Raw genomic sequence first — 12,514 nt, forward strand, 5'->3', positions numbered from 1 at the left:
GAAGTAAGTCAGAAAGAGAAAAACAAACACCCTCTGCTAACACGTATATATGGAATCTAAAAAAAAAAAGGTGGTTCTGAAGAACCTAGGGGCAGGACAGGAATAAAGACGCAGATGTGGAGAATGGACTTGAGGACACGGGGAGGGGGAAGGGTAAGCTGGCACGAAGTGAGAGAGTGGCATGGACATATATACACTACCAAATGTAAAATAGATAGATAGTGGGAAGCAGCCACATAGCACAGGGAGATCAGCTTGGTGCTTTGTGTCCACCTAGAGGGATGGGATAGGGAGGGTGGGAGGAAGGGAGACGCAAGAGGGAAGAGAGATGGGAACATATGTATGTGTATAACTGATTCACTTTGTTATAAAGCAGAAACTAACACACCATTGTAAAGCAATTATACTCCAATAAAGATGTTAAAAAAAAAGATAACTTCAGTGTTGAAATGAAAACATTTCTATAGTCGTGCTTTAAAAGTTAAATAAATAAAACCTTAGCATAATTATTTAAATGATTTTAAAAATAAAACATTTGGATTCTATCCTGACATCCGTTTTGGCCCTGGGAGGGAAACCAAGGTATCATAAAACCAGGATAGGAAACCACCCGGGCATATGGAACACAGGGGGTTGTGTTCTTAACTGAAAGAACAAATGTTTCCACAGCTTAGAGAACAATCTGAGGGGCTGTTGAAGGTCACGGGTAGTCTCAGGTGTACTTGACAGTGACAGAGGCAAACTTACGGCTGATTTGGGCTGGAGAGAAGGACTTAGAATGATTTCCTTTTAGCCCCCAGCTTCTATTCAGTCAATTCCAAGGACAGTTAACAAGACAACCACCCAGAAAGGAAACTGGTGCCTGACTTCAGCGTTAAAAAGGAGACTAAAGCGTGTCTCTTGGTGCAGACCCTCAGACCGTACCATGACCTTACTACAGAATTCATGAACCGGGGAGTTGATAGCCTCTACATCATTGCTTTTCACACTTGAAAGTACCGAGGGACCAGCTGGGGATCTTGTTAAAATGCAGATTCTCATTCAGTTGGTGTAGGGTTGATTCTGCGTTTCTCCTTTTTTTTTTTTTTTTTTTTTTTTTTTTGCGGTACGCGGGCCTCTCACTGTTGTGGCCTCTCCTGTTGCGGAGCACAGACTCCGGACACGCAGGCCCAGCGACCATGGCTCACAGGCCCAGCCGCCCCGCGGCACGTGATATCTTCCAGGACCGGGGCACGAACCTGTGTCCCCTGCATCGGCAGGCGGACTCTCAACCACTGCGCCGCCAGGGAAGCCCTTCTCCATTTTTTAGTAAGTTCCCAGCTGCTGGTCTGCAGACCACACGTTATATAGTAAGGTTCTACAGCTCATGAAGACTTACTTTTCAGGTTGTCCTTCAGATGTGTTTAGCTAGACCTTACTATTCAAAACATGTGCAAGACTTGTACCTTGAAAGCTACAAGACATTGCTGAGAGAAATTAAAGGGGACCTGCGTAAAGGCAGAGAGTTCATTCTCATGAATTGGAAATTCAGTGTTGTTAAAATGTTAATTTCCCCCAGATTCATACATAGATTGAACAGGAACCCATTCAAAATTCCAGCAGACTTTTTTTTTTGTTTTGGTGGAAACTGGTAAGATGACTCTAAACTTTTTATGAAAATGCAGAGGACCTGGAAGAACCAAAATGATTTTGAAAAAGAATGAAGTTGGCAGACTCATACTACCCGATTTCAAGACTTACTATAAAGCTCTAATCATCAAGACAATGGATTAGATAAAGACAAATAAATGGAACAAAGTCCAGAAATGGACACACACGTATATGGCCAGTTGCTAAATTGTGTTATGCTAATTGAGAGAAGCCAGGTACAAAAGATTACGTACCATATGATACCATTTATGTAAGATTCTAGGACTTCCCTGGTGGTGCAGTAGTTAAGAGTCCGCCTGCCGATGCAGGAAACACGGGTTCGATCCCTAGCCTGCGAAGATCCCACATGCCGCAGAGCAACTAAGCCCATGAGCCACAACTACTGAAGCCTGCGTGCCTAGAGCCCGTGTTCCACAACAAGAGAAGCCACTGCAGTGAGAAGCCCGCACACCGCAACAAAGAGTAGCCCCCGCTCGCTGCAACTAGAGAAAGCCCGTGCACAGCAATGAAGACCCAATGCAGCCAAAAAAAAAAAAAAAAAAAAAAAATTCTAGAAGAGGTAAAACTATAGTGACAGTAGCCAGTGGTTTGGGGGGACTTCAGATGGAACCATATTAAATGAGAGGGTTACTGTTTGCATATCAGTGAGTAAGTGGACTGCATTCCCACATCAAAGCAGTAGAGTGTAGTTCCTAAGTGCCTGGGCTTTCAGGTCGGGCTGTCTGCGTTCCAGAACCAATTCTGCCACATGGGCAGCAAGCTGTTCGCCTCTCTGTGCTTTGGTTTCCTCATCTGTGTAAACTAATACAATGCTAGTTCTTACCTTATAGGGTCCTTGTGAGGATCACATGAATTAATATATTTAAAGCGCCTAGAACATTTTCTTGAGCATAATCTATATATAATCTTATTATTACTCTCCAGTAATCAGTTTGTGTTGTGATTTTATCTCTCTGTCCTAAAACTTGGTTCTTTCCTTCACCCTCTCCTTGATCCACATGGACTCATGTAACTTGAGGTTCTTGATAGAATATTATAGGTGGAAGGGATCTTGGATAGTATCTAAACCAAGTACAGTTGACAAAATGGAGGCCAAGGAGTTTGAGTTATGTGCCCAAGGTCAGGTTAGTACACAGCCAACCAAGAACCAGAAGCCTGGCCAAGTAACACCTGGTCCAGCTCTGTTTTATCAAGGCTTATATACGGTGTTTGCATTTTTAATGTGAACCATAGGGATTTATCTCGAACCTGCCATTTATCAATTCCATTGTGGTGTTTGTTTTTCTGCAGAGCCCCAGTTACAGAAGACTTGTCCTATCACCACCATGAGCTCTGGTAAGTCATTTAAAACCCTGTCTTCTTCTTCCTGACAAATCTACAAAACTGGACTGTTTACCCAGATTTCCCTCTTACTCTGAAGGCCCCAACTGCATTTCATTGTTTATTTTTCGAGTCCTGGGTAAGCGTCAAAGCTTTGTCATAAATCGTCATCACAACTTTTATTATTAATGGTTTACTGAGTACCTACCCTATGTCAAGAACTATGCTATACACTTTACATGTACTGTGTCCTAATCTTTATAACGGGCTCCCTTTCCCTTGATTTAACAACTTTATTGAGATATAATTGGCATACAATAAACTTGTGGATATTTTAAGTATCTTATTTGATAAATGTTGACATATGTATACACCTCAGTGGCATTTCTTAATCTGAGTGACTGCAGCACAAGTAAACGGATCAACCATAATTGCCCCATAGTATGAGCTAATCCATCACTTCCTTTATCAGGGCAAAACCACCCTTTTGCTATGACTTTGGTAGTAAAAATCAAGACCTACACAAATGATCAGTTCTGAGTAGTTTTGGTTTAGAGCTGGGGCAGAAATCCCGGGCTAGGGAAGACAGAAGGGAATAGGTAGGTACCTGCTCATGTAGCCAAGAGCTGTCAGCTCTCCAGCCCAGGATTCGGGGCAGAGAAGTTTCCATCTGGAGATTGAGGCCCACCTTAGCTACTGAGTGCACCCTGGAACCTCCTGAGACCTGCAGGCAGGGTGGGCTGGGGGATGACCTAGTGGATAGCTCACTCAGGGGCCTCCTAATCCTGAGATATCTCCAGGGTGCTATCAGAGACCTCTGGAGGTTAAAAACAAGCCTTTCCGCTTATTTATGTGCAGTGCCCTTTTAGCCAAATCCTAAACCTTGCCGGACAGTGTGTGCTTATTAGGAGGAGGAGGGCCCAGGTGGCTCAGGTCAGGGCCACACACACTGAGTGTGCGGGCTTTGGCCTGTGGTGGATCCTTCTCTCCACTCTCCTCTGTAGGATGGACATCACGAAAGCACCACCTCATGGGGATTTTTGAGGATTAAGTGAGGCAGTGCTTCTAAAGTACTGAGCACTGAGCCCAAAGCCTGTCCAATGTCCCATCCGTGGGTTATCAGCTCAGGTTCCCTCCTTGCGAGGAGAGGGACTGGGCTTGTCCTTGACTCCATGGGTGCTTCTCCTATGCGTGAGGTGGCTACATCCCTTCTTTTCCCCTCCAGGTGGACTCGGGCACTGCCAGTAGTCCCTGCTTTGCAACTCATTTTTTCTTCTCGCTTGGCTTTTTGTTTTTCCTGTCATTCAAAATAGGCCAGGGTTTTATTGCTTTGTTTCGTTTTTTTCTTAGCTCTGTAGCCTGAAGTTTCTTGTTCTTCTAATATCAGGATAAGCCTGAACTGGTATCACCACTCCTGGCATGAATAAGGGGGGAAGAAGTGGGCAGGGAGGGGCTGGTCAAGGGTGCAGAGATGCCTGTGGGACTTCTCCCCAAGTTCTCTCTCAGGTGTGACGCTGAAAGGAGGCATTTCCTAGGAGGAGTCCAAAAAATCTGGACCCTTTGACCTGATAATCGCTCTCTTGGGAATGTCTATCTTAATTCGAAGGAAACAAAAACACCCACATGAAGGTGGGGAATGAGTAGGTTCGTTATGTGTGTTTACGTGATGGGAGATTATGCCACTAATAAAAGTGATCATCCGGAAGAAAGCAGCTATGTAGAAAACATTCGTTTTTAACCTTTGGTGGAAAGAGCTGCATGTCTGGGGTCACCTGGCTAGTAACTCCTGAGGCAGCCCCAGGCCACCAGCACCGTGCTGCAGAGGTGTGAGTGTGAGGTGATGGAATTATTTTTCCAAATTTCTTAAAGTTTGGTTGTTTGATTAAAAAAAAACACACACACACAAAAGGAAAGGAAGGACATGGGTCTGGGCCTTGTGGAAGCTCAGAGGCTGCTGGCACTGGGGAGGCCCAAAGCAAGGCCTGTAGTCCTAGGAAGGGGACGGTTAAGAGAAATTAGGGCAGGTGCATAGGGAAGGGATAGTCAGAAACGATGGAGTGATGGAACAGGTGATATTTCTTTTACTTGGATTCCTGGCTTTCTGCCACCACCCTCCTTCCATGCATCCCAGAAATGTAGGTGCAAAGGGGACTTTGGGAGAACTAGCCTTTGTCTGTAGGTAGATTGGGGGCAGTGAACAGGACGGGCCCTATGGAGCCAGTGTCAGGAGGTCATGGCCGCTGTGGCGGGTTTGGGGAGCGGGCACAGGGGCAGCAGCCCTGCTCACATCTGGATCCAGGAGCGCCTGGGCTGGCCTGTCGGTGTAGCTTATGTCAGGGAGGCTGATTGTTAAGAGCCCGGGTAGGGTGACCACGTCTCAGCCAAATGAGCTGCTGGGGTTGGGGGCTTTTTTCATTTTAAAAATAAAAAATGTTTATCCTAGCTGGGTTCAAAGAAGATAAGCTGTGGGTGGGATGGACCAGACCAGACTTCAAATCCCTATTTAGTGATCTTAGAGCCCGGCATCCTTCCTGAGCTTCAAATTCCTTATCTATAAAATAAGAGTTCCTAACTTCTAGCTCCAGGGGCCTGGGTATTAAGAATAAAAATGAGGTGCTCATTATGAAATGCTGAGCATGGACCCTCAGACCCAGGTAAATAGAGGGCTTTAAAAACCCATAGCTGTTATGATTATATTTGTGGCTTGGTTTGCTCTTGGCTGCAGGGGACGTCACCCCAAGCACACTGATCACATGCCCCACCTGCTTGTCTTCTCTGGACTGCTGCCGTCAGTTCTGGGACGGGAAACTGGGTGGGGCTTAGGCTGCCGGTGGGCAATGAGGGTCTCAGTGTCTGCAGCTGAGCAGAACTTCGAAAGGTCTCCACTGGTACACAGGAGGTGACATTCAAGGTGAACCTCAAGGTGCAGAGGATTTCCCCAAGCTAGGAAAGGGGGAGCATGCATTTCTGGCCAAAGGCCTTGCAGGAACCAAGGCCTGAATGTCCGAAAGTATCTGATGTGCTGAAGGGGTTGTGAGGAGACCGTCATGGAGGGCAGGGGCAGGAGGGAACTGCAGCTGGGAAAGGGCTGGGACCTGTGGCTGAAGTGCCTGGAGTCCAGGATGAGTTGCCCAGGCTTTGTCCCTGGGTAGCTCTTGGTTACTGGGGCTTGTTTGTTGGTTTGCTTTTAATTATCAGGAAGGTCAGTTTGTTCATTTGAATATAACCACTTATGCCAACATACAGTCCATCTCACTGACTAAAAAATGATATTCCTAATGGACATTTGGGGGAACTTGATTCCAAGTTCAATTTGTTTCCTAATTGAAATGATAACATGTATGGTTGAATTCCCAGACTAAACCCTGATATTTTTATTTCTCAAAATAGAAGTGAATTATTTGCAAAGCAGAAATAGAGACACAGAGGTAGAGAACAAGTGTATGGATACCAAGGGGGAAGGGGGTGTGGGAGGAATTGAGAGATTGGGATTGACACATATACACTATTGATACTACGTGTAGAATAGACAACTAATGAGAACATACTGTGTAGCACAGGGAGCTCTGCTTAATGTACTGTGGTGACCTAAATGGGCAGAAAATCCAAAAAAGAGGGGATATATGTATATGTATGGCTGATTCATTTTGCTGTACAGTAGAAACTAACACAACATTGTAAAGCAACTATACTCCAATAAAAATTTAAAAAACAAAAATAGGGACTTCCCTGGTGGTCCAGTGGGTAAGACTCTGCGCTCCCAACACAGGGGGCCCAGGTTTGATCCCTGGTCGGAGAGCTAGATCCCTCATGCGTGCCACAACTAAAAAAGATCCCACGTGCCGCGACAAAGACCCAGTGCAGCCAAAATAAATAAAAAAATATAATAGTAAAAATTTAATTTAAACATTAAAAACAAACAAAAAAATAAAATAGTGAAATACAGTATATTTAAAGTGGAGGGTTTTAGAAAATCACGTTGCTTTGTCCTGTTTTGTTCTCTGTCCTGCTCCCTGGGGCTTTTTCAGCCAGATGGGGGTCTAGAGGGTGCTCTCCAGATACAGACTGAGGGCTGCGGTGGAGAAGGGGCAGAACGAAGGCCAGGAGAGCGGTCAGGGGGCCAGGTCATCGCCACAACCAGAACACAGGAGCCTCGGCTGGGGACCCTGGGCTGGGGGGAGGCCCGACATGGCTTCCATAGCAGCAGCGGTGGGGTAGGGTGAAGGGAAGTGTCACAGAGCCTGAGGTTTCTGTCCTGGCTGTCTGACAGCTCTCATCCGGGATGCACAGGGATGCGTTTGAGCGGCCTTGGAATGGTGGATAAGCCTTTGTCAGGCAGGAGATGCCATTTTCAAGGAATTAAGGAGGTTTCTTTTTAAATGTCAGAAGTGAAGCCAAGCCAGGAAGCCAGAGAATTTACAGCGCTCACAGCACACTTCCCATCCCAAACAGCTTTTGCGTTCTCCCTGCCACAGAGCATTCTCGGAACTCAGCTACGACGCCCTGGGGCCCTTCTTCAGGCCTGAGGAAGCCTGCAGGGCCAGCACTTTGCACCAGGTGGGACTCAGGAAAGGGTAGCTAGATGTGATCACAAGCCTCGGGCTCTTTCTTTCTTTCTTTCAGAATGCGATGTTGGTGCTTCCAAAGCTGTGGTGAATGGTTTGGTACCGGGCAGCAATGGGCAAGACAGAGGTAAGGCTCTTGAAGGGAAACTTGGCATTTCTAGAAGGAGCAGGGCCCGGGGCCACCTGCCTGGTGGGAACAGTCACTGGTCTAATTAGGCCGTGACCTGGAGACCTGTTCCTATGCTTTCCGAGAATCAGAAGTCTGAGGCTGTCGTTTCCCAATGTGAGGTGATGTATTACAAACTGTCCCTAGCTCACAGGATGCTGTGAACCACAGACCCCAAATACACGGGCAGAGTCCTCGTGTGTATGGCGTTTATCAGCCTGCAGTCTCTCTTATCCGGCATTTCACCTCCACCTGTGATAAATAGTGACACATTCACCATCCTGACCCTGAGGCAAGAGCCTAAATTGCTGAAATAAATTATTTTGGTGACATTAGTTTCATGCGCATCCTCTCAGATTTTCAATTTTTAAAATTTTAGGACAAAAGATGTAAGTGTGAAATGAATGATGGATAAGATGACCTTTGAGGTCCCATCTCTCATCCTGAGCAGCCAGGCCTCAGGCTTCCCATGTCACTTTGCAGTGTGAGGAAACAGGGGCTCGGGTCCTGGTCTGCTGCTCGTAAACAGAGAACTCTTGGGAGGTCCTTTGTCTTTATGGCTGTGAATTTCCTTATCTAGAAAATGAGAGAATTTGATGATCTGCAGTATTTTTTCCTGCTTCAGATTCAGGTTCCAGTGATTCTATCAGTGCTCATCCCACAAGTCTTATGGTATCAAAGAGGGAGGGCAAAAGTCCTGTCATTGGGCATTTAAGTCAAAATGCACCCTCCCTCAAAGAAAACGCTTACAAAGTTTGACATATTTGGGGCTTCCCTGGTGGCGCAGTGGTTGAGAGTCCGCCTGCCGATGCAGGGGACACGGGTTCGTGCCCCGGTGTGGGAAGATCCCACATGCCATGGAGCGGCTGGGCCCGTGAGCCATGGACACTGAGCCTGTGCGTGTCCGGAGCCTGTGCTCCGCAACGGGAGAGGCCACAAGAGTGAGAGGCCCGCATACCAGGAGAAAAAAAAAAAAAAAAAGTTTGACATATTTGGACTTTGTAATTACTATCTGGGTCAGCCAAGTATTCATTTTGAGATGAGGCAAAGTGTAAAGTCAGAAAGAGCAGCCAGGAGGGGAGGCGTAGAGAGCAGGAGAGATGGGGATCCCGGGGCCGGTTGGTTGGGAGGGTCCTGCTGTTGTCCTGTCTTCCGTGTCTCCCTGCCCGGCCGCTCTTCTCCACGCCTGGTGTGAGGCAATGTTCTCGGGGTCTTGGACAGCCTTGGCTCATTCGCTTAGGGCATGTTGAAGGGCGGTGCCTAATAAGCATGTGATGAGGAGCGCACGGGGAGACGAGCGTGTCTGATGCTCACCCCAGCCCTGTGAATTCATCAGCAGAAGAGACCTCGGAGGGGCGGGCAGGGTGGCCCGTAGAGTTGCATTCCCCTCGCTCCTTGGTAAGACCCACCTTTGGTTGGAAAGAGGAAGCAGATGCAACCTGGAGTCATCAGGGCGGCCTGGGGCGCTCACTAAACCAGGTGCCAGGACAGCTGGGCTCCAGTCTCGGCCTCTTCGCTTGAGCACTGGATGACTCCGACCAGCTCTCTCGCTTCTTCCTCTGAAAATGGTAACAGAATCCTCCCACCCAGTCTCCCAGGTGGCCGTAAGGAACAGTCAGCAGGATTGCTGTGAAAGCATGTTTGTGTCTTAACACGTGCAGGGTTGTTATCATCAACTCAGTTCTTGGCGGCTGTATGACTGCCATGGACCTTGTGAAATGACAGCCCGATGGACTGGAAGGTGAACTACCCACCTCCGAGCTGCCTGCCTCCCTCCCCCCTTGACAGGCTCGTCAGCGTGATGGTGATACAGCCATGACGGTCTTGCTTCCCAAACAGCCCTACCCCACAAGGTGTGACGTGGATCTGGGGCCATAAGAACTCCGGGTGTTGCTCAAGAGTGACATTGCCACCATAGGCTTGTTGTGAGAAGGAGGGTTTGGGACTATGCCCACCATTGAGATTCCAGAATCTGGGTAGGCAGGGGGCCCAGGGAAGCCTGTGCCTAGATAAGCATGAGCATCTGGGACTTGAGTATAGCAGCCTTCACTCACATGCCAGGCCGTATCCCAGCTCTCAAAGCTCAGCTGGTGTCAGCACCCTGGGCCTCGCGCTTGAGTGCGCCCAGAGTCTTGAACAGGCACTTGGACACTTGGCAACCTCTTGCCCAGGGAAGGATGGCTTTAAGTAGGCCATCTGCTGCCCAACAGATGGGGCCTCTGATTTGCTCAGGGCCGGAGAGCTGTGGTGGTCAGAACAGGCACAAGACCCCAGGAGTTACGATCCTGGAGAGGAGGCTGTGATGGCTGAAAGGACCAGGCAGCTCCCAAATTTGTTCCCTGTCCTTCCTCCACTCCTCTGGAGTTAGAGGAGCCATAACTCTCCTCCTCAGAGCCTCCCCCCAGCATAGACACCCTAGCCTTCTCCCAGGGGGCCCCTTGGACCCTGCTTGCTCTCCCCTTCCTCTATTTGCCAGGCCATCTGTGTCTCTGTAAATCTCTTTGTCTAGCAAGTTCCTGGTGTGGCAGGCAGCACAGACACTGATCAGCTGCATCTGGGGGACGGTCATGGGAGGGTTCTGGTGACTTAGTACAGGACTCTAAAGAGCGAAAGCAGGTTATTTTAAGTTACTGCATCTACCGCTCTTCCTATTGTTGTTTTGGTGTGGGCAACTTCCTCCTATTGTCCCTGCCTCGTTCCTCCACTGCCTGAGTGTTTCCCAAATGTCTTTTCTGGATGCACCATTTACCCTTTTGTGTTTTCAGCAACTGCCGACCCTATACGTGCACGCTCTATTTCTGCTGTTAAAATAATCCCTGTGAAGACAGTGAAAAATTCTTCAGGCCTAGTACTCCCTCCAGGTATCTCTCCTTGGGTTGTTTTTGTTTTTGTTTTTTTTTAAATAGTTAGCAGATCATGCATGATCCTTTCTTCTTTCCTTCTAACAAAGACTTGGAGGCTTAATCCTTGCATGTTTAGGAGCCACTCCCTTTCACTTCTCTGGCTGGTTTCCTTTCTGTGTGTGTGTGTGTGTGTTGTGTGTGTGTGTGTGTGTGTGTGTGTGTGTGTGTTTCTGTGAGCCACCGGCAAGGGTGGAGAGGAGCTGACAGGTGCCTTGCCCCTCCCCCTTCAGGAGAAGGTCAGTCCAGAGGCTGAATGTTGATTCCAGCTGGTGTAGGTCTGAGCCACACAGACGACTTAGGTTCCCCTTAGAGGTTCCAGCTCCCAAGACTTTATTTAAAACTCCACTGTCCCCAAGAACTAATGTGGCTACACAGGGAATCTCTGAATTGGTGTGAACTTGAAGCAACTCCCTTAGATGCCAAACCTGGCTGCGTCTCTGTGATGCTGGCAGGACCATTTCCCTGAGCACTCCTTCCTCTGCCCCAAACCTCACCAGCAGTCACTTCCTGCCTCTCCTCTCCGAGGAAGGGGGTACAGTTCAGACGACAGCTCTGGCTCATAGCTTCCTTCTGTACAAAATGAGACAAGTGAGGCCCAGGTGGCTCTTTATCCCACTGGTGGTTCTTTCAGGAGTTGGGCCAATCTGGCTGTGCATCCAGGACACTATGGATGGGCTGGGTTTGTCACTTTGCCCCTCACCCTTTTGAAAAGACCGTGAATCAATTTTGCCAATAGTTCTGTGACATCAGTCACTTATCCTCTTGATAGGGTTGGATGAGTCAGATGCTCTCCAAGGCCGCTGCCCGCTCTGCCATACATTGTGGTTTTGTGCTTTGCTTTCAGTGCAAGAGGTGCTGACGGCAGATCTGTCCTCTTCTGTAACACTAATGATCGTTGTGTCTGAGCTGTCAGAAAGGGGGCTGCCAGAGTGGAAAGGAGCAAAGAGGCTTGGCTCCTCTTGGCCCTGGCACAGGAATGGGCATGAGTTGGACATCTGAGCCCACATCCTGCCCGATGCCCGCCTTAAACTTTACCCATAATCCCAGTCATGACAATTTGAGGTCCAAGATCCAGGCTGTGCTGTGAGCAACTTGAAAAACTGTGGAATTCAGTTCAGCTCAGCTGTACAGAGAGAAACATTCAGCACGTGTACCTCCTAGGGCTGTGTGGTCTGTGTGGCTTTCTTGTTTCCCCGTTACTGATTTTCCTGGAGGATGAACATCCAGATCTTTTGAAGCCTATTTTGAAGTCCTTCTCCATGCACTTCTGAAAGATACCCTTGGTCTGTTATTAGGCCATTGTGAACTGTAGGAGAGGTCGGGGCCCAGGGAAGGCTCAGCTGGAAGTGCAGCGAACACTGTTCCTTGAAGGATTTAGCATTTCTAGTCGTTTTCTTTGGTGTGAATTTTCTTCATTAAGTTTAGAATGTGAGGCTCTGGCCCTTGATCTTTCTCCCTAGGCAGCATATCCTGTCTCACCACTGCAGGGGGCTTGGCTTGCTGATACAAGGAGATTGTCTTTTGCTTTCCCGTTGGGGGGCTGCACGGAGCAGTGATTCTCTACAGAACCACCACCTAATTTCCTGTGCTGTCGACTTGCTCTTTTTTAAGAAGGATGATGTGGGAGCTTGAGAAATCTTTCATAAATTCTTTCTTGAACTGAGCCTTACTAATTGGTCAGAAGCTGCTCACCAACCTAAACTTCATTTAATAAAAGGAATCAACCCGCTTTGATTTGGAAATGTTTACAGCTGACGTTGTAACGCATCCATTGACTCAGAACTCACTGTTGCCTCCATTTCCTCCTAACCTCATGATGGGTGGTAAACCTCTGAAAATGTGATTTGTCCCTCTTCACCATCCACAGGTTAATTTTCATTGACCGTCAGACTTTGCCTGTCTGTAACCAG

At 47.9% G+C, this 12,514-nt stretch overlaps 1 protein-coding gene across 1 annotated transcript in view; it reads left to right on the forward strand.

Annotated features, from left to right (window-relative positions):
* The window catches only part of SORBS1 (sorbin and SH3 domain containing 1), a 239,875-nt gene that overhangs the window by 120,525 nt on the left and 106,836 nt on the right, over window positions 1–12,514 (forward strand). The window contains exons 5-6 of the mRNA XM_065893760.1: window positions 2,941–2,985; window positions 7,594–7,662. Of these exons, the coding sequence (XP_065749832.1) occupies window positions 2,976–2,985; window positions 7,594–7,662 (79 nt within the window). The 5' untranslated portion in view covers window positions 2,941–2,975. The remainder of the gene's footprint in view (window positions 1–2,940; window positions 2,986–7,593; window positions 7,663–12,514) is intronic.

Source organism: Phocoena phocoena, chromosome 16 (assembly GCF_963924675.1).
Source record: "Phocoena phocoena chromosome 16, mPhoPho1.1, whole genome shotgun sequence".
Classification (NCBI taxonomy): domain Eukaryota; kingdom Metazoa; phylum Chordata; class Mammalia; order Artiodactyla; family Phocoenidae; genus Phocoena; species Phocoena phocoena.